We start from the raw sequence: 21404 nt of genomic DNA, 5'->3' as shown, positions 1-21404 counted from the left end.
AGAGTGTCTAGGCTGGCTAGTCCAGGGGCCTGCTGCAGAACTGTGTGTGTGTGTGTGTGTGTTTGTGTGTGTGTGCGCGCACATGGGTGTGCATGCACGTGTGCACGCTTCTACAGTTAATTCTAGGGCCTGTAGTTCAGAAGGAGTTATGGTTCCTATGTGACATGCTGTCAAGCATTTGCTTGTGCAAAGTGATGTTTGTTTTTATAGCTGTAAATTTAATTTTTAAATGTAACTTCTTAAATGCTTTGCTGGCATGGCAAAGGACAGTCTTTTGGTTCTGAAAACCAGTTATCTTAGGAGATGTCACAGTTGCAAGACAGTTGGGGCTTAGTAGAAGTGAACACAGCCAAAATGTGCTTTTCTTACAAATTCCACCTTACAGAGGCTTTCCATGTGCAGAGGAAGATGGTACATTACATTTTCTTGACAGTTCAGATAGTTATGGTAGGATAACTTGCACAAAGTACATTTGCTTCCATTAGTCACTGGCCAACATGTTGCAAGAGTTCCATCCTTGCTAGGACTGGCTTAACTAACAGCAGGCAAGGCTTGCTTCACAGCGCTGGGCCGGGAGTAGCAATTTTTGCTTCTAGCTCCACCCTGCAAAAGCCCTTTTCACATCCAGGAATATGTCTGTGTGGGCTGCATGATAGTCATGAACATATTCTTGGATGTGAAAAGGGCTTTTGCAGGGAGACAAATTTCTGGATTTGCAGCAAAATTGCTTCTCCCTCTGCATGCTCAGTGCCGTGAAGCAAACCTCACTCGCTGTTAATTAAGTCACTCCTTGCGAGGATGAGCTCTTATTATGCCCTCCTAAGGGCAGACATGTCCCTTAGCCACTGTTACTGTAGTCTATACAACTTGTATGTGGAAAATATTGGCTGGCATTCTGACTAATGAAGCATAAGTGCTACACGAGAAGTCCTGGTGTTTCTGATTTGGTTGCTTTAATGCAGCAGAGGTGCATGTTAAATGCAAATTTTGACAGGACTGGTTCAATGGCCCCCACTGGCCTGCTACATGTGTTAATGTTGGGGTCGTGCCAAGAGCATGCCGGCTGTGATATCACTCAAGGATGTGCTGGTGCAATATCTGTTTAAACAGGACTTTGCAGCAGGTGTAGAGGGGCAATTCAGATTATGACCCTTTACATGCAAGTAAAGGACATGCCGAGAACACATTGGCACATCCCTGACTGACATCAGGACAGGTGCATTCTCAGCGCAGCCACAACATTAATGTGTGTATGGTCCCAGTGGGAGCCACATTAATCAGAACCAGCCCACATCCTCCCCTTATCCCAGAAGCACTCTGTGCCTCCTGGAAATATCCACCCTGAGGATCGTGCAGACCTTAGGAACATATTTTCAGATGGCACAGGCCACTTCCAGGTAAAGGAGAGGTTGTCAGAATCCCCCCCCCCCCCCCGCTTCCCACAGCACCAGCACTTTCTTAGTCAAGATGATGGCCATTGTTTTTGAAACTGATTTGCATTCTTTTAAACTTCACAAGTCATATCCACCAGCCCTCCTGCCTCTCCAATGTTTGTCTCCATTCCACAATGAGAAATGTCTTGCTGTACAGTACTCCTTATGATAGGGCCAGGGTTACCTATATGTGGTTACACTTCCAGCCCCTGCCCTCCTATAAAATAGTCACTAGAAGGTGGGGTGTGTGGCTCACTGGATGTGGAACATAATTTTCTGATAAGTAAGGAAGGGAGCTTTCAAATTGAGTGCCACAGGGCTATGTCTTGGGCTCTGTGTTGTTCAGAATTTCCATAAATGACTTGGAGGAAGGAGTAGAGGAAATGCTTATTAAATTGGCAATGACATAGGAAGCTGCCTTATACCAAGTCAGACCACTGGTCCATCTAGCTCAGTATTGTCAATGCAGACTGGCAGGGGCTTCTCCAAGGTTGCAGGCAGGAGTCTCTCTCAGCCCTTTCTTGGAGATGCCTGGGAGGGAACTTGGAACCTTCTGCATACAAGCATGTGGGTGCTCTTCCCACAGCGGCCCCATCCCCTAAGGGGAATATCTTACAGTGCTCACACATGTCTCCCACTCAAATGCAAACCAGGGTGGACCCTGCTTAGTAAAGGGGAGCAATTCATGCTTGCTACCACAAGACCAGCTCTCCTCCAGTAGGTCTAAGAGAGGAGTGAGGGGTGTAGGGGTAGCATTGATCAGCTTTGGCTGATATGCCAGCTGCAACCTTACCTGAACAGAGTTAGCTTGGCCACAGTTACTTAAGCTCTGGTAACCATTAATACATTAATTACTGCAATGTATTGTACGTGGGGCTGCCTTTGAAAATGGTCCAGAAACTGCAGCTGGTACAAAATAGGGCTGCAGGATTATTAACTGGGACTGGACATTTTGAGCATATTACATCAGCTGCACTGGCTCCCAGGCTGTTCCAGGCCCAATTCAAAGGTTTTAACCTTTAAAACTCTAAATGGCTTGGGACCAGGTTACCTGAGAGAGCGCCTTGCCTCATATGTCCCAACCTGGACCTTAAGATCTTCTTTGGAGGCCCTGCCAAACCAGGTGAGGTGGGTGGCTACTAAGGAGAGGGCCTTGTTGGTTGCACCCCATTTATGGAATAACTTCCCCAGTGAGGTTTGCATGGCTTCGTCACTTTGTTCCTTTAGACGCCAGGTAAAGGATCTTTTTGTTCACTTAGGCCTTTAAAATTTTGATTTTTAAATTTGATTTTAACTGATTTTAAAAGAGTTTTATATTGCTTTATCTTGTCTTTTGTATCCCCCCCCCCTTTGGTCTCTTTTGATTTAATGTGTTGCGTTTTTTTCTTTCATGTTTTAATGCTGTGTTATTAAAACCAACAAGATGAAATTCAGCAAACAGAAATGTAAAATCCTGCATTTGGATAAGTAAAACCAAATGCACATGTACAGGATGAGGGAGACCTGGCTTGGCAACAGTACAAGGAAGGAGCGAAGGTTTCTTAGTGGAGAAAAAATGGAAAATGAGCCAGCAACGTGATGCAGCTGCTAAAAAGCAAATGCAACCTGTCAACGTCACACTCCCAAGAAGTAATTGTTCCATTCTATTCTTCATTGGCCACACACCTCATTTGGACTCCTGACATCTACAGCAGTAGAGCAAGGATGCAGTGGGAACTGTGTCCTCATAGCTGGAGGCTTTGCCACTGCCATTGCTTCGGCATGCGCGGTGGGGGAAATTTTGGGTGACCTTCCCTGCCGTCAGAAGCCATGAGCCTCAGGGACATAGTTTCAGAAGGCACAGAGCACTTTTGAAGGCAGGATGGATTGTCCAAAATTGTTGCCCTGTATGGCAGACACAGTGGCAGTGGGGAAACCTCTGGCTGAGCGGACACAGACTCCGGCCATGAGGACACAGCTCCCATTGCAGCCTTGCTCCATTTCTCTGGTTATCAGCCTCTGTATCCAGTTCTAGGCCCCTCACTTTAAGAATGACACGGATGAACCAGAACAGGTTCAGATGGGCAACAAGGATGGATAGAGGGGTCTGGAGAACAAGCCCCATGAGGAATGGTTTCAGGAGCTGTGTCTGTTTAGCCGGGAGAAGACAAGGCCAAGGGGAGAATTGATAGCCATCTTCAAATACCTGAAGGGCTGTCACACTGACGAAGAAAAAGCAGACTTGTTCTCTGGTGCTCTTGAGGGCAAGCCTAGAACCGATGGGTTGAAATTACAAAGAAGCAGGCTAAGGCGAGACATGAGGGAGTATTTTCCAAGAGCTGTTCAACAGGGGCACTGTCTGCCTCCTGCAGTGGTGGGCTCTCCTTTACTGGAGGTTTTCAGACAGAGGCTGCAGAGCTGTCTGTCTGGGATGCGGTGCCAGTTTCCTGCAGTGTAACAAAGAAAAAAATACCACCCAATGCAAGAAATAGAAACAATGCCAATATGCATATGAATGGAACTTCTTGAATCACTTCATTAATATAAGTCACTTATTATAATAAAACACTGAATATACATGAATCACGATAAGTCCTTGTTTCCCCATGAGCTTCCTCAGAAGTGAAAGAACAATTATGTCCCAAACGTGATAAACTTTACATCCTCCCTGGTGTATAGAGTTCTTCAAAATATCCTCCAAAAATGTTTCTTCAATTCCTCCAAAGGGAGTGTAGATTGTATCCAAACATTCTTAGATTTCTCCAAGGGAGTTAGACAGAGTCCTTTTAAATACAAAACACAAAGTGGTGGGCTCTCCTTCACTGGAGGTTTTCAGACAGAGGCTGCAGAGCTGTCTGTCTGGGATGCGGTGCCTGTTTCCTGCAGTGAGCTGGGGGGGCTGGACCAGAAGACCTCCAACTAGGAGACCTGAGGTGTGGGTCACCCATGCCGAGGCAACGAACTGAAGAGCCTTTGCACCTTGGTAACATTTCAGCCCCCAATCCACCTTGGTAACATTTCAGCCCCCAATCCACTTAACTCTCAAATAACCCATAGCAGATGTGGTACCTTGAAAATATATTTGAAATATATTTACTGAAGATTACAGCAGACTTTGGAAGACATGGTATCTTCGGGGATTCTGAGGCACCCTGTGCAGCTGACCAGACTTCTGAGATGAGGCATGCAGTAGAGATGACGGCTACTGCTCAGCTGTTTTAATTGAGTTTTTTGGAGGACTGCAAAGGGCCAGGGTCAACTACTTGTGATCGAAATTCCACAAAGATCATTATTTCTACACGATTTGCTTTAGAGCAGTGCAGATTTCAGGGGTTTTCCTTAAAAGTTAGACCCATATGTGAATAAAATGAAGGTGAATGGTAACAGTCAGATGACCATGCAATAGTCTAACTGTTGTTACAATAGGACAGTCCCTATCTTGATAAATGGAAGGGTATGAACCTAAAGCTGTCCATCTGAAGTTTGGGAATAAATGTCATATAGTTCCAGTTAAGGAGACTCTTCTAATGTTCAATCACACTCACTAACAAGAAAGCTTACTCATAAACCCAAAAGTTTAGGTGAATTAAACTTAGTCTCATATAAGGGAAGTTGTATTTTTAATACCCTATTCTAAACAATATTGTAGGCTTGACTTAACATAACATGTTCTAAAGATAGAATCTCTTTTCCTAAAATATTTTATACAATATTTGTATTGAATACAGAATACAAATTGTCAGAGCACAAATAAGATTTTAGGGATAGGAAATAAAGATAAATTCTTACATAATTTGATTTTTTCCCCTCATTGTGAAAAAAGACAGCAATTTCCCCCCTCCCTTGCTTTTCTGCTTCAGTTTCAGGTGTCTGCAGCTGAATGAATGCTATTTGCCTGCTCATCTTCTGTGTCAGTATTGAAAATCTGGACAAGTTTGCATCACACAGAAAGTGAGAACGCAAAGCCTCATTCAAGAGTGCATGCTATTTTGTGTGTGCTTGCCAGGGCAAGGATCTTGTTGCCTTTCCTGTTGGAAAAGCAACATCAGTCCCTGTCTGAGTGTTGAATGCTGGTGGTCTCACACCTGTGAAAATATTTCTGCAGCCTTGCAGTTGCTAGTAGTTTCTCTCCCTCCCCCCCTCCTGCCTTTCTGTCATAGTATAAAATGTGGCAAATGTTTTAGTAGCGTAAATATTTACAGATATTACAAGAATGGTTATGTTTCAATATCAGTCTGACTTTCAGGTTGAGTATTGTGGTCTTTATTTAATCTCTTCCTTTTAGCATGAAGGATTTAAACCTGTCTCACCCCCCTCCACACCCTTTAGCCTGAAGGCTTTAAACATGCTTTTTAAAAACACATTTGTCTAATGATTACATTGTCTGTTGCAAAATGTATAGTTATCGCCACATATACAATTTACATAACAGTCTGCCAAGAACTTTAACTTTTTTTAATCGTCACCTGTGAAATTTGAGAATTGTAATGAGAATTGTTCTCCACAAATCAAGTTCACTTACCAAGTCCTTAAAAATAAGAGCCCTATTTAGACATTGTGTTGTACCTGCACTCAGATGTCTGTACACTTGTACATGTTTTTGAGGGAATGGCTGTACCTGTATTCATTTAAAAAATGAATCTGAGTACAGGTCCTTCAAATGCATGGTACAGGTAGGAAGTGTCCTGTACCTGTGTTCATCTTAACATGTAAATGCCTGTACCTGTCTACAGACCTGTACCTTTGTACATTCTACACAGGTTGTACCTGCTTTGAACATAATGCGTGAATAGGGCATACATAATTCACACATAATATGTGAAACAATGTCATGGAACCTTTAAGCAACAGCGACCATAGTCTGATCAAATTCAGCATACATACGAGCAGGGGCGTAGCAAGGTTGGAGTGGGCCCAGAGACAAGATTTTAAAATGGGCCCCCTGTCATTGAAGCTCAGCTCATGAAGTAAAGAAATCTTAAATGAGGCTGAATAGTGGTAACAAAAAGCATAGTAAAATTTATAGATAGATAGGTTTGTTCTGTCTATCTATGTGTCACAACATAACATCATCCTAATTTTTTTTTTTTTTTAGGTTTTGTAAATTGTGGATGATGTAAGTCATTTAATGGTACTAGAGAAAGACATGCTGTTCTAGTAGCTCCAGGTCTTAACACTCACATCAATTTCGGAGGATGAATACAACTGAAAGACGCCCGGGTGGGTGCGCGGCTGGGGACGTCAGTCATGTGACTTGCCTCTGGGGCCCCCCACCCAGGCAGTGGGCCCCCAGACAACTGTCTCCCCTTGCCCTATTATAGTTACGCCCCTGTATACGAGGAGAGAATTGCCAAGGAAGTCTAACACAGACACTCTGAATTTCAGAAGAGGAAACCTATCTAAAATGAGGAGTTTAGTGAAAGGAAAACTGAAAGGGAAAATCAGGAGAGTCACTTTGCCCCAGAATGCATGGAGTTTATTTAAAACCACAATAATAGAAGCCCAGTTAGAATGTATACCAAAAAGGAGAAAAGCTACCACCAAGTCTAGAGGATTCCAGTATGGCTAACAAGTAAAGTCTAGGAAGTTATAAAGGGGAAGAAGACTTTCTTCAGAAATTAGAAGGCCTGCCCAAATGAAGAGAACAAAAAGGAACACAACTTCTGGCAAAATAAATGCAAGGAAACAGTAAGGGAATTGAAAAGAGAGTTTGAAGAACATTTAGCTAAAAGCATAAAGGGGAATAAAAAGCACTTCTTTAAATACACCAGAAGCAGGAAACCTGCCATGGGAGCAGTTGGACTGTTAAATGATGAGGGAGTGAAAGGGATTATTAAGGAGGATATAGAGATTGTAGAGAAGCTAAATGAGTTGTTAACATCTGTCTTCATGGCAGAGCATACTGAGCATATACCTGTGCCAGAAACGAGCTTCTCAGGGACAGAGGCTAAAGAACTGGGTCAGATAGAGGTGATGAGAGATGATGATCTAAACTCTCTGGAAAAATTAAAAATTAACAAATCGCCAAGGCCAGATGGCATCCACTGAAGAGTCCTTAAACAACTTTATTGTAAAATTGCCGACCTCCTTGCAAAAATATATAACTTATCACTACAATCAGGCTCTGTACCAGAGGACTGGAAAGTAGCCAATGTAACACCCATTTTCAAAAAGGGATCTAGGGGGGATCTGAGAAACTACAGGCCGGTTAGCTTAACATCTGTTGCAGGCAAATTGCTGAAAAGCAACCTCAAGGATAAAATTGTTACACATATGGAAAACAAGCCTTGCTGAAGGAGATCCAGCATGGCTTTTGCAAAGGGTAAATCTTGCCTTACTAACTTTTTGGAGTTCTTTGAGAGTGCCAACACGTGTGTGGATCAAAGTGATCCAGTTGACATAATATACGTGGACTTCCAAAAGCTTTCAGCAAAGTTCCTCATCAAAGACTCTTGAGAAAACTTTGCAGTCTTGGGATAAGGCAGCACGTTCATGTGTGGATTAGTAATTGGTTGAAGGACAGGAAACAGACAATAGGAATAAATGGATAGTTCTCTAAATGGAGGGAAGTAAGAAGTGGGGTCCCCCAGGGATCTATACTGGGACCAGTGCTCTTTTACTTGTTCATAAATGATCTGAAAGTTGGGGAATGCAGCAAAATGGCCAGACTTGCAAATGACACCCAACTATTTAGGGTAGTGGGGAAAGAAAATAAATAAATATAAATATAAATATAAATATAAATATATATATATATATATATATATATATATATATATGTATGTATATCTCAAGGAGCTTCAAAAGGATATCTCCAAACTGTGGGGGTGGGCAACAAGATGGCAAATGCAGTTCAGTGTTAACAAGTGTAAAGTGATGCATATTGGGGCAAAAAACACCGACTTCACATATACGCTGATGGGGTCTGGGCTGTCAGTGACTGACAAGGAGATGGATCTTGGGGTCATGGTGGACAGCTTGTTGAAAGTGTCGACTCAATGTGTGGCAGCTGTGAAAAGGCCAGTTCCATGCTTTGAATCATTCGGAAGGGGGTTGAAAATAAAACTGCTAATATTATCATGCCTTTATACAAAACTATGGTGCAGCCACAGTTGGAGTACTGCATGCAGTTCTGGTCACCATATCATTGTAGAACTGGAAAAGGTACAGATGAGGGCAACCAAGATGATCAGAGGCCTAGAGCACCTTCCTCACAAGGCAAGGCTACAACACCTGGGGATTTTTTAGTTTAGAAAAAAGATGACTGAGAGGCAACATGATAGAGGTCTATAAAATCATGCATGGTGTGGAGGAAGTTAATAAATTTTCTCCCTTTCTCATAACACTAGAACCAGGGGTCATCCCATGAAACTGATTGCCAAGAAATTTAGGATTGGGGTTAAGTACATTCATGGAGGACAGGTCTATCAATTTCTGCTAGTCTAAGGGCTATAGGCCACCACCAGCCTCAAATTCCAGTTGTAGGGGAGTAGCAGTAGGAGAGAGGGCATGACCTCAGCTCTTGCCTGTGGGTTTCCCAGAGACATCTGGTGGGCCACTGTATGAAACAGGATGCTGGACTAGATGGGCCTTGGGCCTGATCCAGCAGGGCTGTTCTTATGGTCTTATGTAGGGCTAAGGAAGTGCAATGTGATTTGTTTGTGCTAGAATATTAGCCTTGCAGTGCTCTAAAACCCAAAGTATGATTTGGCTGCATTGTACATACTAGTTGCATGACTGCTTAGAAAATGTCTGTGGCACCCCTCTGGCAGTGCTGTAAAGTTTTATTGCTATCTGAGGATTCCTTAGCTTCTCTGTGGGCTAAGTACCACATTAACAGAAGGTACTTTTGATGTGGGGATTCAGAGCTACTGTTGTTGTTCTCACATAATGGTGGCTCTTCTCTTTCTCCTAGGCAAATTCTGCTAGTCCATGTGGAATAGCAGTGATCAGAACTGGGATCTCACCTTCAGTGTGTGGTTTGCTGGGTTATGTTCCCCTTTCTGACATACTGTTGGTTTGTCTCAGTAACTAGCATGTTCAGACTCTTAACAAGTCACCTGTTAACAGACTTGTATGTCCCATATGATCCCCACTTCTTCGTGCAGTGTGTAGAAGGGCAGATCACTCTGAGGCCGCCGGGCATCCCACAGTGCACTGCACGCCGAGTGCTGTGCTGGGGGATTCCCCCAGAGGGTGAGCGCTCTAGGCTTCCGTCTCTGTGTCGGCGCGAGCTACAAGTGGCCAGCACCGACACAAAATCCTGGGAGCCAGGTTAAGGGTGTGTTTGCCAGGTAGAGCGCCACCGCCCTGTGCAGGATTGCAGGTGGAGCGTGGCAGCTTGCAGGTGCTGCTTACATGCTGGTAAGTACCTGCTTATTACTCCTTAAAGGTGTCTCTCCCCCCACCCACCCGCCACCAGCACTGCCCTCACCAGCCGCTCCTGCTCACTGCATCTCTTTGTAGGCATCTTGATTTACTGCCTTTTCCTTGAAAGTGAGCAGTCTGCATGGGAGACCGTAGTTGTTCACACTCTTTAACCCTGGATAAATTTTGGTTCAGGAGTGATCAAGCTGCAATAAATAACAGCTTGTGGCAGTAGGAGAGGGATAAATCCAAATTTATTTTGAACTGTCTCAGTCTGTAGCAATTTTACAGTGTCATCAAAGTAACGTTTACTTAGAAATAAGTCCCATTCGTTCACTTGTAAGGGGCCTTGGAACAAAGCCCTGTCCTGGGTCACCCAGGGCGTGTTGGGCTCCTGCTTACTCCCTCAAGTTGACCTGCAAATGGATGGGGGGGTGAGTGTGTGTGTGTGTGTGTGAGAGAGAGAGAGGGAGAGAGAGGGAGGGAGAGAATAATCAGTGATGGATAATGGCTCCTCCCACCTTCCTCATACACAAATGGGAGAGGAAATTTTTTGCCAGCCTCGTCTTTTTTTCTATCCTCTGATGGAAGGAAAAGAAGAATATTATCCCCCCACCCCCGATCTTTCACTGATGTAGTGGGGGAAGTAGAGAAGCAGAAGAAGAACTGCTGCTACTGTTTAGTGGCATTATCTCCCTCCTCCACCCTCCCCACTGGCCAACAAACGTTGCAGGAGCCTGTGGAAAAAAGTCCATTGGCCAGTGGGGAACGCCGAAAGAGGTGAAGCTGCTCTGTGAGTCTCTTGGGCACGAGCATTATCCCCAATTAGAAGTGTCCCCTAGAACATGTAGGGGATGCTTCCATTTGCAGATGGGGGTGGCCAGGTGGGCCCTCTGATGAGTGATGCATGACTTGGCCGATCCCTGAGGTTAAGGTTCACAGCCTTAATGTAGCATTAAGAACAAATGATAATTAGGTCTGAATTTTGTCAATAAAGCTGATAATTAGAATTGGTCTTTTTTCTTTCTTTTCTTTCTTTCTTTCTTTTTGGCTGTGCTTTCTTGGGCTGGGAGACTGTAGTTTAGCTTTTCGGACTGTAAATCCCATTCCTCAAAGGGCTTGTTGACTCAAGGAGCTGTACACAGCTGCATATTGAAAATGGGATTTGTCCTGGTGTTCAGATCAGACAAGTGTAGCATCTGCCCTTAGCAGAGATTGTGTCGATATATGGTGGCACTATGGCATAAATTATGGCGGTGGATAAAACCCTGACTGAGTTTTATATATTGGTATAGAAATATGCTCTGATTATGTGTTTTGACACCTTTCTTCCATCTCCTCCAAACCATAAGCACCTGATACTAAATAGATTGCTAGCATTCAAATTTTAAAATTAGGGTTGTGTGTAAAGAAAAATTAAGTAGTTACTACATTTGTATGCACATCACACTGAGAGAGATGTGTTTTAAATGGAGCCAAACAAGCACTTCATCTGGGTGTTTATACAGAGGAAGATCATAAACACAAATAACCTTTTAAGATACAAGATCCAACATTTGTTTATTAATTGCTTCTCTGTATTAAACTAAGGTGGTCCAAATTGGTGATAGTTTTACTGTGCCAATGAAGGGGTGGTTGGGGCAAGGAGATGCTAGCCATTTGAATTTGCTGACATGTCACAGATGTAGATATTGCAGAAAAGTTGGGAAATTTGGTCTCAGCTAGGTGATGATGAGCCACGAGCCTGTGATATATTGGAGCATTTAAATGACTGGCTACCAGTCCAAAAAATTAGTCATGCTATGATGATGTCACTATTTCTGTCACCTGTTATTTGTCTGAATCTTAAATATTCCAGAACTAGGAGACTTGGGAAATAATGCCCCTTTTTGTGAACAAGTTCAATATATTCAGCCCTGTAACTTCAGCAGGCAATTAGAGGAAATTCATTGCACCTTCATATAGAATGGGAGTTTCTGATGCCCTAGAGTTTTGGGTGCTTTTTTTCTCAGCATCATTTGACACCTCTCAGGTTCCTCCTTAAAATGTAGACTATTTTCATGTTACTGATAAGCTGCAATGTGCCAGCAGTGTGGAAGTAATTAATTCTCAATGACAGTGTGATGCTATTTCCAAGGCTAATTGCTCTATCTTTAGCGGTTGCAAATGGCAAAGCTTTAAATGGACTTCCTATTCTTTTTAGTTTCAGCTGTTCTCGATGTTTTATTTCATTTCTGTTTTCTTTTTCATTGACTTACACTTTGCATAAAAGTCTATTCTACTGCAAACCTAGGTGCTTTATTATTTAAAGAATTGACACACAGGAATTCAGAGATGCTGAGAAACAGATTTCTGTGCTCATTCCTTTATTATTCCTATGTCCATCCTGTATCGTTTGAAACTGTATTAGAGAACAAAACAGTCACAGCAGGGGATGGTAGAGAAATTAAGAGAGGACAGCACCTTCCGGAACTGGTGGACATAAGGACTTGGTGTTATGTGAAGGAGCCCGAGCTCCCTTCTGCTCCATCATGCCCCCCTGAGCTTCCTTTTTTATGGGAAACCCTGATTTTCATTTCTGTGGTTTGCACAAATATTGGTTTCGCCCAGTTTGGATGTCATAGCAAACTGTACTTTGCTGTGAAAGAGGGATGAGTGGGGAGAGAATGGAGAGAAAGCACATGGCTCATTCATACAATGCCAAACTGTGGCTTGACATTATTTGAATTAAGCCAGACTTGAATTAAAAACCAGATTCCTTAGGCCAGGCTCTCTTGCCCATGCATAACACAACGCTTCAGTGGTTCCATAGGCACCTTTCCTGAATTCAGCATTCAGGGTTAAGTTCAGCCTAAACCAATATGGCAGTGTTTCTCTTGCATTTGCTAAGTAACTGGATTGATTGCACATCATTTTATTTAAACAAGTGTTTCTCACATTTAAATAAGCCCTTATTATAATTACAGTTTGTTATAATGTTACAAATATCCAAATTAAATGATCAATCAATGATTGATTAAATGATCAGTATTCTCTTTCTTTGTTCAGTGTAGTTGAGAGCAGGAAAGGGAGGCTTTCAAAATGCAGACTCTGAAATACTTCCAAATTGGGAACTGGGGGACCTGGATCTTATCAGCCTAGTCCCAAGTACGTTTCCTTGAAATCAAGTCCCACTTAAGTTATTTTTGACTTGCCTCCTAGAAAACATGCTTAGGATTGTGTCTTTATTCTTCTGCCATAGTTTATGACAGTAGAATGATAGCTAAGAAAATGAGCTTAAGAAGTGAGACGTTCATATTTGTCTTAGGCAAGCACTGCTGATTATTAGCAAGCAAAGTAGAAATACAGCAAGCTTCTTAATGCAAAGCTCCTTCCCAGGAGAAAGAACCTTAAAACAGCGGTAGAAGTCTGTTGCTTGTCTGTCCCAGATAGAAAATGCTATACATTCCTGCCATAATGGCAGGGTGTGGTGGGGTGGGGGAGAGTGTACTTCCCCTAAACATGTGTCAGCAGCCATGTGGGTGCTTTTAAAACAATTTACCAGTACTATTATTTTTCTTTATAAATAACAAAATATTGGATTTGCATGTATTTTTGCAGTTGTGAGGGGATAACTCCCTTCTACTTTGCAGTTCAAAAACTGAGCAACCACAGGTGGGGTTTTTTAATGGTGTTATCAACATAGGCAATAAAAGGAGGAGGCAGTTTGTCAGTAGCCAATAATGCCGCATCAAGACAGTTGAAGATGTCACACATTTCCTAGCATAGCTGGTGCTTCATTCTGCATTTCATAGAACTGGCTAGAAATGTGATATAGTTTTATACAGGAATTCATGAACAACCACGGAAACCAAAATACAATTGCTTAATATGGGTCTTGTGGTAGCAGCTGCCTCAAGTTATCTTAAGTGACCCTGATCCCAGCATCCTATCTTGTGCCCCATGTCCTACTCCTTCCTGGAGCTTATATTTTTGTATTAGCCTTATGTTCACTCCTCTAGATAAATGCTTTTAAGCAATGCTGCTGAAAAGAGAAATTTTCAAACTATTTAAAATGTGGAAAAATTCCTTCCTAAATTTTTTGACAGGGAGAGACTGAGAACACACAGCATTGAATCATCAGGAAAATTGAAGATTTCCCCTGAACAGCATTGGGATTTTACTGCAGAGGACTTGAAAGACCTTGGAGAAATTGGACGAGGCGCTTATGGTTCTGTCAACAAAATGGTCCACAAACCAAGTGGGCAAATTATGGCCGTTAAAGTAGGTGATGCCCATAATTATTTTTGTACTTCCAACAGTAGGAGCAAAACATGATGGAGAATTTAATGTTCATCCGTCCTGCACCCAGCAATTGCCCTTTGCTTCCCCCCTCCCCATTATAAGGGGGGTGGAATTATAGGATTATATTGGCTGACAGTACTGTGTATTAATGGCTTATCTGATATGATATATTAAATTTTAGAGACAACACCTTTAAAAATTATGCTTTCTTTTGAAACAAATTTGTGTTCATGTGTGCGCGCGTATACACACACACACACCTCAAATGATGTGACAGCTCTGAAAGACTTTTCACCTCTAGGTCACTGGTTTAAATCCAGCTCATGCTGGTGGAAATGCAGTTCTACAGCAGACTGTTCAGTCTTTTGTGGAGTAAGATATTATCTTAAGCTTTTTGCAGCTTAAGCCTCCCTGCAGCAGTTGGAAAATTCTTTCTGGCAGTCACAAATTGTGAGGTGTGAGAAGGGAGAGATTTCTTGCTGTCTGGAGCTGCTGCCCATGTGCTCTTTCAGTTATGTTACTGGAGATTATCTTGCTTTTGTAAGAGTTCTCATTCTACAGAGCTGGTCTTGTGGTAGCAAGACTGACTTGTCCCCTTAGCTAAGCAGGGTCTACCCTGGCTGCATATGAATGAGAGACTTGATTTGTGAGCACTGTAAGATATTCCCCTCAGGGGATGGAGCTGTTCTGTGAAGAGCAGAAGGTTCCAAGTTCCCTCCCTGGCAGCATCTCCAAGATAGGGCTGAGAGATACTCCTGCCTGCAACCTTGGAGAAGCCGCTGTCAGTCTGTGTAGACAATACTGAGTTAGATGGACCTATGGTCTGACTCAGTATATGGCAGCTTCCTATGTTCCTATGTACATTTTTCAGGAATTCTGTCCATACTCGGAAGCGGACCATTATCTCCATTAAAGCTTTTATAGTCTGGCCCAGACATAATCTTTTGGGAAAGCATTCTGTATTGTTGTCTTCTGTTCTGGCTGAGCCAGTTAGCTGTGGGTTGAGATGGATGCTAAATATCACCTTTTTATCTGCAGAAAAAGAAACTACCATTTTTGTTTTTTAACAATGCAGCTGTTTTGCTTTCCCTGGCAAATACAAATAATTATTAGTTACAGGCGTGTTCTCCTTTTTTGTTCATTTCCTCGTAAGAGTATTCAGCAGCAATGTGCTACAAAATAACAGTGGCAGGGCAGTGGTGAGCCCCAGGCTCAACCCAGCTGTCAGCCAGTACTGCTCTCCCTGCTTGCACCTTCCTTCCTGGTAAGCGAGCAGGCAGCCTCGAAGAAGGAAAGACATTTTTCACCATCCCTATGTTGCTAGTCAGCATGTGTGTAGTGGTTAGAGTGCTGGACTAGGACCGGGGAGACCCTAGTTCAAATCCCCATGCAGCCATGAAACTAGCTGGGTGACTCTGGGCCAGTCACTTCTCTCTCAGCCTAACCTACTTCACAGGGTTATTGTGAGGAGAAAACGCAAGTATGTAGTACACTGCTCTGGGCTCCTTGGAGGAAGAGCGGGATATAAATGTAAAAAATAATAAATAAATAATAATAGTATAGGAGTGAAAGAGGGCTTGGCCAATATTTTTGTGGGTATCTGTTCTTTACCCCTCCTTCCCTTCTCCAGCAGCAGTGTGAATGTTCTTGAGCTACATTAGTGGGTATTGGCTAGAGAGGAAATGCATTGTCTCTTATTCTCTCCTCTCCCAGAGTTTGGAGTGGGGAATGCTGTTGATTTTTCTGTGTAGCAGTGCCTCCGTGTTGATGGTAAATCTGTGGTTTTTACACATTTATTGCCAAATACATAGTCCAAAGGGAGCTGCATCCAGTAATGGGCTGCTTCACACTTTATACAGCCAGGTTCTACCAGAATTTGCTGCTGTAAACACAGGAAGTGTGAAAGTGGAGTCATGCACACCTAAATCAACAGTGGACTGGTGCCAGGAAGTTACAGCCAGTTGCAGTTCTCTAGCACATGCCCTTAGTTAGTTAATCCTTCATTACTTAAAGATGCACATCTCCCTTTCACACTTCCCTTGTTTGTGAACAAGGGAAGGTTCACACTTCCCTGATGTGTTGTGTGTCACATAAAGTGTGAAATGGCTCCTTAGCTACCCTGTGTGACTGATGTGTTTGACACAGTCACCCTTTTTATATCCTTGGGATAGTCGGAATGTATACTTAAAAATGTAGTGTGTGAAGCAGCCCTGGATGTTCAGCACCTTCTGAACATTGCCCCTCTGCTATTAATTGGGAATCTTCCATTTTGCCTGAATTTGAAATGGAGACAGAGCTATTCAAATGGGGGTCATATAGTAGTGAAAAATGATAAGGACAACTAGAGGTTTGGAAATGGTTTCTTGGACTGGAGTTTAGGAAGCCTTTCAGAGTCAGCAACTTATATCTTAGCCAGCAAATGTAGAAGACTCCTTAATTCATAACTGAGGCTCTGACTTCCCCATGCATTTTTGAAGCTTCCTTAGAAGTAAAGTATTTCAGAAGAACTCGATCCTTCTGAAATAAAAGCTGGCTCAAAGATCAAATTCATATCAGCAAATACTCAATATTTTCTCAATATCGGTCTTTCCCTTGATGTAAAATGTTTAATACTACATCACTCCCATGAGGTTAGAAAAACTTAAGGACAGCAGCTGTTGTTGGTCCCCATTTGTTGGCAGTCTTAAATATATTTCTTTCTCTCCATATGCTTGATGGATAGTATTAGGGTGAATAACCTACATGCCCTGTGTGCCACAGCTCTCCTGGCATTTGTGCTGGAATAAGCATATGCACTTTATTTAGAGAGTTGTGTGTAAGGAAATTCTGAGTGGAAAGGGCATCCTTGCAAATGAGGCTCCCTGTGCATCCTCTCTGCATTGTGGTGTCCTCTGAGCAAATTTGCTGTGGCGACCCAGAGGCGGGCCTTCTCTGTAGCCGCTCCTGGACTGTGGAATGCGCTCCCTGCAGACATCCGTAATTTGAATTCTTTATTGGAATTTAGGAGAGCCCTAAAGACCTACCTGTTCAGCCTGGCCTTCCAGTGCTCTTGAATTGTTAAAGGGTCTTTGATGTTTGTGAACCGCCCTGAGCTATTTTGTAAGGACGGTCTAAAAATCGAACAAACAAAATCAATCAAACAAACAAACAACAACAGCTGGAACAGCCTTGAGCTTTTCATGCTCCCTAGAATGTACATTGTTCATTTGCTTGCTCGCTTGAAGTATGCTTGGCCTTAGAGGTTCCTTTATGTATATGTCTGCTGCCCATCACTTTTACAGAACTTTCTGGGGCACACAAAATGTTTTTTTCAGACCTTCTAATATATTTGTGGATTGTACAGGATTTCTCGATCATTCCAGCACGTTCCTTTTTTGTTCCCTATGAATTTCATTCTGTTCTTCTAGCTGATTGAAGGATCCCTTTCTCTTCTTTGACTCTGCTTTCTTTCTAAGATTCTTCAACCTTGCTTTGTGTTCATTTGTCTTTTTTCTGGGAATCTTGAATGCGGTGAATTTTCAAAGCGATAGCTTTACCGTGCAATCCTATGTGTGTTTACTCAGAAATAAGTCCTACTGTGTTCAGTAGGGCTGACTCCCTGGTAAGCGTGTTTAGGATTGCACCATTAGTTTAAATTATCTTTTAGACTATTCAATATGCTTTACATTGTTTTTATTTAAAACACTTCCTGTCCATTTTGAACCTCTAAAAGCATCTGCTTTATGGTAAAATGTTTTAAACCGCCTAGATACTTCGGTAGTGGGTGGTAAACAAATATGCTAGCTAGCTAAATAAATAAATAAGGGAAAGTCAGGAAAGAATATTTTCAGTTCACAAACCCCTTTAATGATATTCTGAAAAGCAGGATCCTACGGTAAAGGTAAAGTTTGCCGTCAAGTTGGTGTCAACTCCTGGCAACCACACAGGCCTGTGGTTGTCTTTTGGTAGAATACAGGAGGGGTTTACTATTGCCATCTTCCGCACAGTATGAGATGATGCCTTTCAGCATCTTCCTATATCGCTGCTGCTTGATATAGATATTTCCCATAGTCTGGGAAACATACCTTCAGGGATTCAAACCAGCAACCTCTGGCTTGGTAGTCAAGTTATTTCCCCACTGCACCATTAGGTGGCTGGTCAGGATCCTATGGAGGGTAAGCTAAATACTAGCAACCATAGATGGAAAGGCATTCATCCAACGTGCAAATTATGGTTCTGAAATATCAGGAGGGGAATTTGGGAGAGGAAATGGGATCAAAGTCAAAAAAACAGCTGAGATGGACTTTCAGATAATCTATGGCAGTGTAGCATGGATTCTGAAATCAAGGAGAAGATTATAGAGCTGATTTTGCAGATGGAGCCATGGGTTTGCCATGGACTCCAAAGGAGAGAGAACGTCTTGCGCAAAAGGACTAGGAAACTTTCAGCAGCCAAAAATAGTTAAATGCACAAAACAAAGCTGCACAGTTTTGGCCCTTCAGCTGTTGTTGAACCACAACTCCCATCATCCCCAACCACAGAGGCCAGTAGTCAAGGATGAGGGGAGTTGTAGTCCAACAATAGCTTAGGGTCAAAATTATGCAGCCCTGGCATAAAGCCATGGTGGAGGTTCTTGATGCATGTGCAGCTTAGGTTTTATCAGAGAGTTGAGAGACATCAAAAGAAGGAGACTTTGGTGGCAGATGTTATACTTTCAGGTGCTGTTTAGAACTGCCATGTCATCTTCTATATATATAGCTGGCAATCTGCTAAGTGGGTTGTTCCTTCACTACCCATAGCTTTTTAGGTAAACAGTTGAACTGCTTGCTACTTGTATTTATTTTAGAGCTCTGGAATACTTTTGCCCAGAGAACTTGTCTCCAGAGCAAATTCTTCCTATTCTTGCTATTGTAATTTGCTAAAGTGTCTCGGAGAGGCATTCCTTCAATGGGGAAGGTTTGGGTATTTCTGTCTCTCCTAACTCTCAGCATCTTTGCCTAGAGACAGTGGCAGGCTATTGTTCCTATAGCAATGGGGGTGTTTTTGTGATAAGACCGCTTGGCGATGGATTAATTGCAAACTTGTCATGCCCTTTGTACCACAGAGTGACTGTCAAATGAATTCCAACCAGTGACCTGGAGGTGAAAGGTTCCATAGATTGCTTTTCAACTCCCCAGAGACATCTGCTCCCTTCCCCCACAGCCATGCAGCTGTGTCTTCTTCCTGGCTGTCTATATTTCAAGGCAGGGTTAAGGGACTGCTGCATAATTTGCCCTTGTAGGTAGCATATTTAGGAGATGAGGGTGTGGCGTCTAGCTGCGAATGGTTACCACTCTCTGCTGAAATTTGTCAACCTATTGAAGTGGCAAGGTGAAGGTGAGGTTTGCAGTACAATTGTGCCTCTAATAGTACGATAGTGCCTCTAATGCAGATGTAAACAATTTCAAAATTTAGCCTAGAATTTCTTATTTGCTGATTAGTCCTCTGTATATACACTATAGGGGAACTCACTTGAAAAAGGTATTCCCACCCTAACCCCTAGGGAATAGACGGATTGAGCTCTGTTGCATGGTAAAAGCAGGGAGTATCCAGCCTGTTAGAAAACGGATGGCCACACATGTTCATGATAGCATCAATACTTGTACCATAAGTGGATGCTCTCTGGTGGATCTAGTGGCTTACATGATGCACAGGGTTATCCTCCATAACTCTGTGCCCTGGGATCTGCTGCAGGTCTGTAGGCAGTCCCAAAGCTGTTCCGAAGGAGTAGCTGCGCGAGCAGTATTGCCCTCGGCTTCTCCATTTACAGCAAATAAGCAAGGGGGCGGCAGCACTGCTTGCACAACCTCTTGTTGCTTTGGGGGCTGCTTAGGAATCCGCAGCAGCCCCAGGGCACAGTGTTACAGAGGCATGACGCTGCTCCTTATGTAAGCCGGCGATCCCAACATGCTCTGGGGTCAGGGTAATCTAACACGTACACGAAGGGAAAGTATGTTGCCATCTGTAGCTGCTCCCTGAGTGGCTTTCATCCCCCCCCCCACCTCCATCCCATTGATGCCGTGCCAGTACAGTACAGATGCTCACTTTAGGATGTTACGTCAAGATGTTAATGTGTCCACCTTACAGGATTAAGTTGTGCTGGCATTCTGATGCGTCTGCCTTGCTAGAGTAAGTTGTGCTGTGATTTTGCTTCACATTTCATGCGGATAGTACCTTTTTAATGTTGTGCTTGCATTTATCATTGCACAGCTTTCATTGTTAGGAATACACCATTTGGAGCTCTCCTGACTTTCGCTTTGGTGTGCTGCGTCGTTATAATGCAGTAGTAATTTTGTCTGTACTCCTGGCTGGCTGACATCCAGACTAACCTTTTGTGGACATGCTAGGTTGTTTCCATTGCACAAGGGGGAGAAGGGCCATTCTTGGCCATCCCCCCTTCCCTCTGCCGCCACCCCTGCCTCCTGGAACTATGCTCTTGAGAGTTGGGAGACCCTCAGGGAGATCGTTTGGGGAGACACCAGTGCTGCATGAGGAAGGGGGGGAGATTGCAAAAAATCTGCCCTCCCCTCTCACACAGTAGAAGTCACCTGGCGTTGCTGCAGAAGGTTAGTCTGAATATTAGCTCCTGTCTCTTTGGACAGTGTCATGGTTTTCCTTGCATCTAACAGAAAGTGTACTGAGATTTATCACTGTTTTGGACTCTATATATTATGACAGAAAATCAATTTTATACACTGTTTGAAATCACTCTTTGCTTAGTTGAAATGTATTCATTTCCACAAGGGACAAATCAGTGTACTTGTTTCTGTCGGGTTATATTTCTGTACCAAATGTACATGATTAAAAATCACTTGCATTTTATCTATCAAAATGTATTATGAAAACATCTGCAAGAACTGCTGATCACCACAGAGAAGGAATGCCTATGTCTGTCTTCTGCTGAAGTATTTGTTTTCTTAAGTTTCCCCAAACTAACAAAATCTGGTCCTGAACAAAAGGATCAAAGAGCAGAGTGGCATTGATTAGAACGTCAGTAGTACACACCCGTGACTGCAGAGGGTGCTGTCAGTCAAGGCATGAGAAGTCAAGGTTTCCTTCTTGCCTGACACAAACCATGTTTGCTGTGGTGGTATGAAATTGCTCGCATGAGCTTTCTCCCCTGCAGAGGCAGGCATTGCCTTCATTTTTATTGTAACTTTGCTAACTAAAGTTAAAGTTATTACTAACTATTCCCAAATCTGAACACATGGATTACTGTATCTGTTTGATTATCTAAATAATGATTTGCAGCAGCTTTTAAATAGGGCAGTTAAAATACCTGTGTTCAGTGAATTGCTTTTCTTATTTACAGATATATTGTTG

At 42.9% G+C, this 21404-nt stretch overlaps 1 protein-coding gene across 14 annotated transcripts in view; it reads left to right on the top strand.

Moving 5' to 3' along the window:
- Window positions 1–21404, top strand: part of MAP2K4 (mitogen-activated protein kinase kinase 4) — a 78652-nt gene that overhangs the window by 34070 nt on the left and 23178 nt on the right. For all 14 annotated transcript variants that reach the window (XM_053288210.1, XM_053288217.1, XM_053288212.1 and 11 more), the window contains one exon: window positions 13868–14042. In XM_053288210.1, coding sequence (XP_053144185.1) covers window positions 13868–14042 — 175 coding nt within the window. The remainder of the gene's footprint in view (window positions 1–13867; window positions 14043–21404) is intronic.

Source organism: Hemicordylus capensis, chromosome 2 (assembly GCF_027244095.1).
Source record: "Hemicordylus capensis ecotype Gifberg chromosome 2, rHemCap1.1.pri, whole genome shotgun sequence".
NCBI lineage: Eukaryota > Metazoa > Chordata > Lepidosauria > Squamata > Cordylidae > Hemicordylus > Hemicordylus capensis.
The sequence above is the reverse complement of the archived record's forward strand: the minus strand, read 5'-3'. Positions and strand labels throughout refer to the sequence as shown.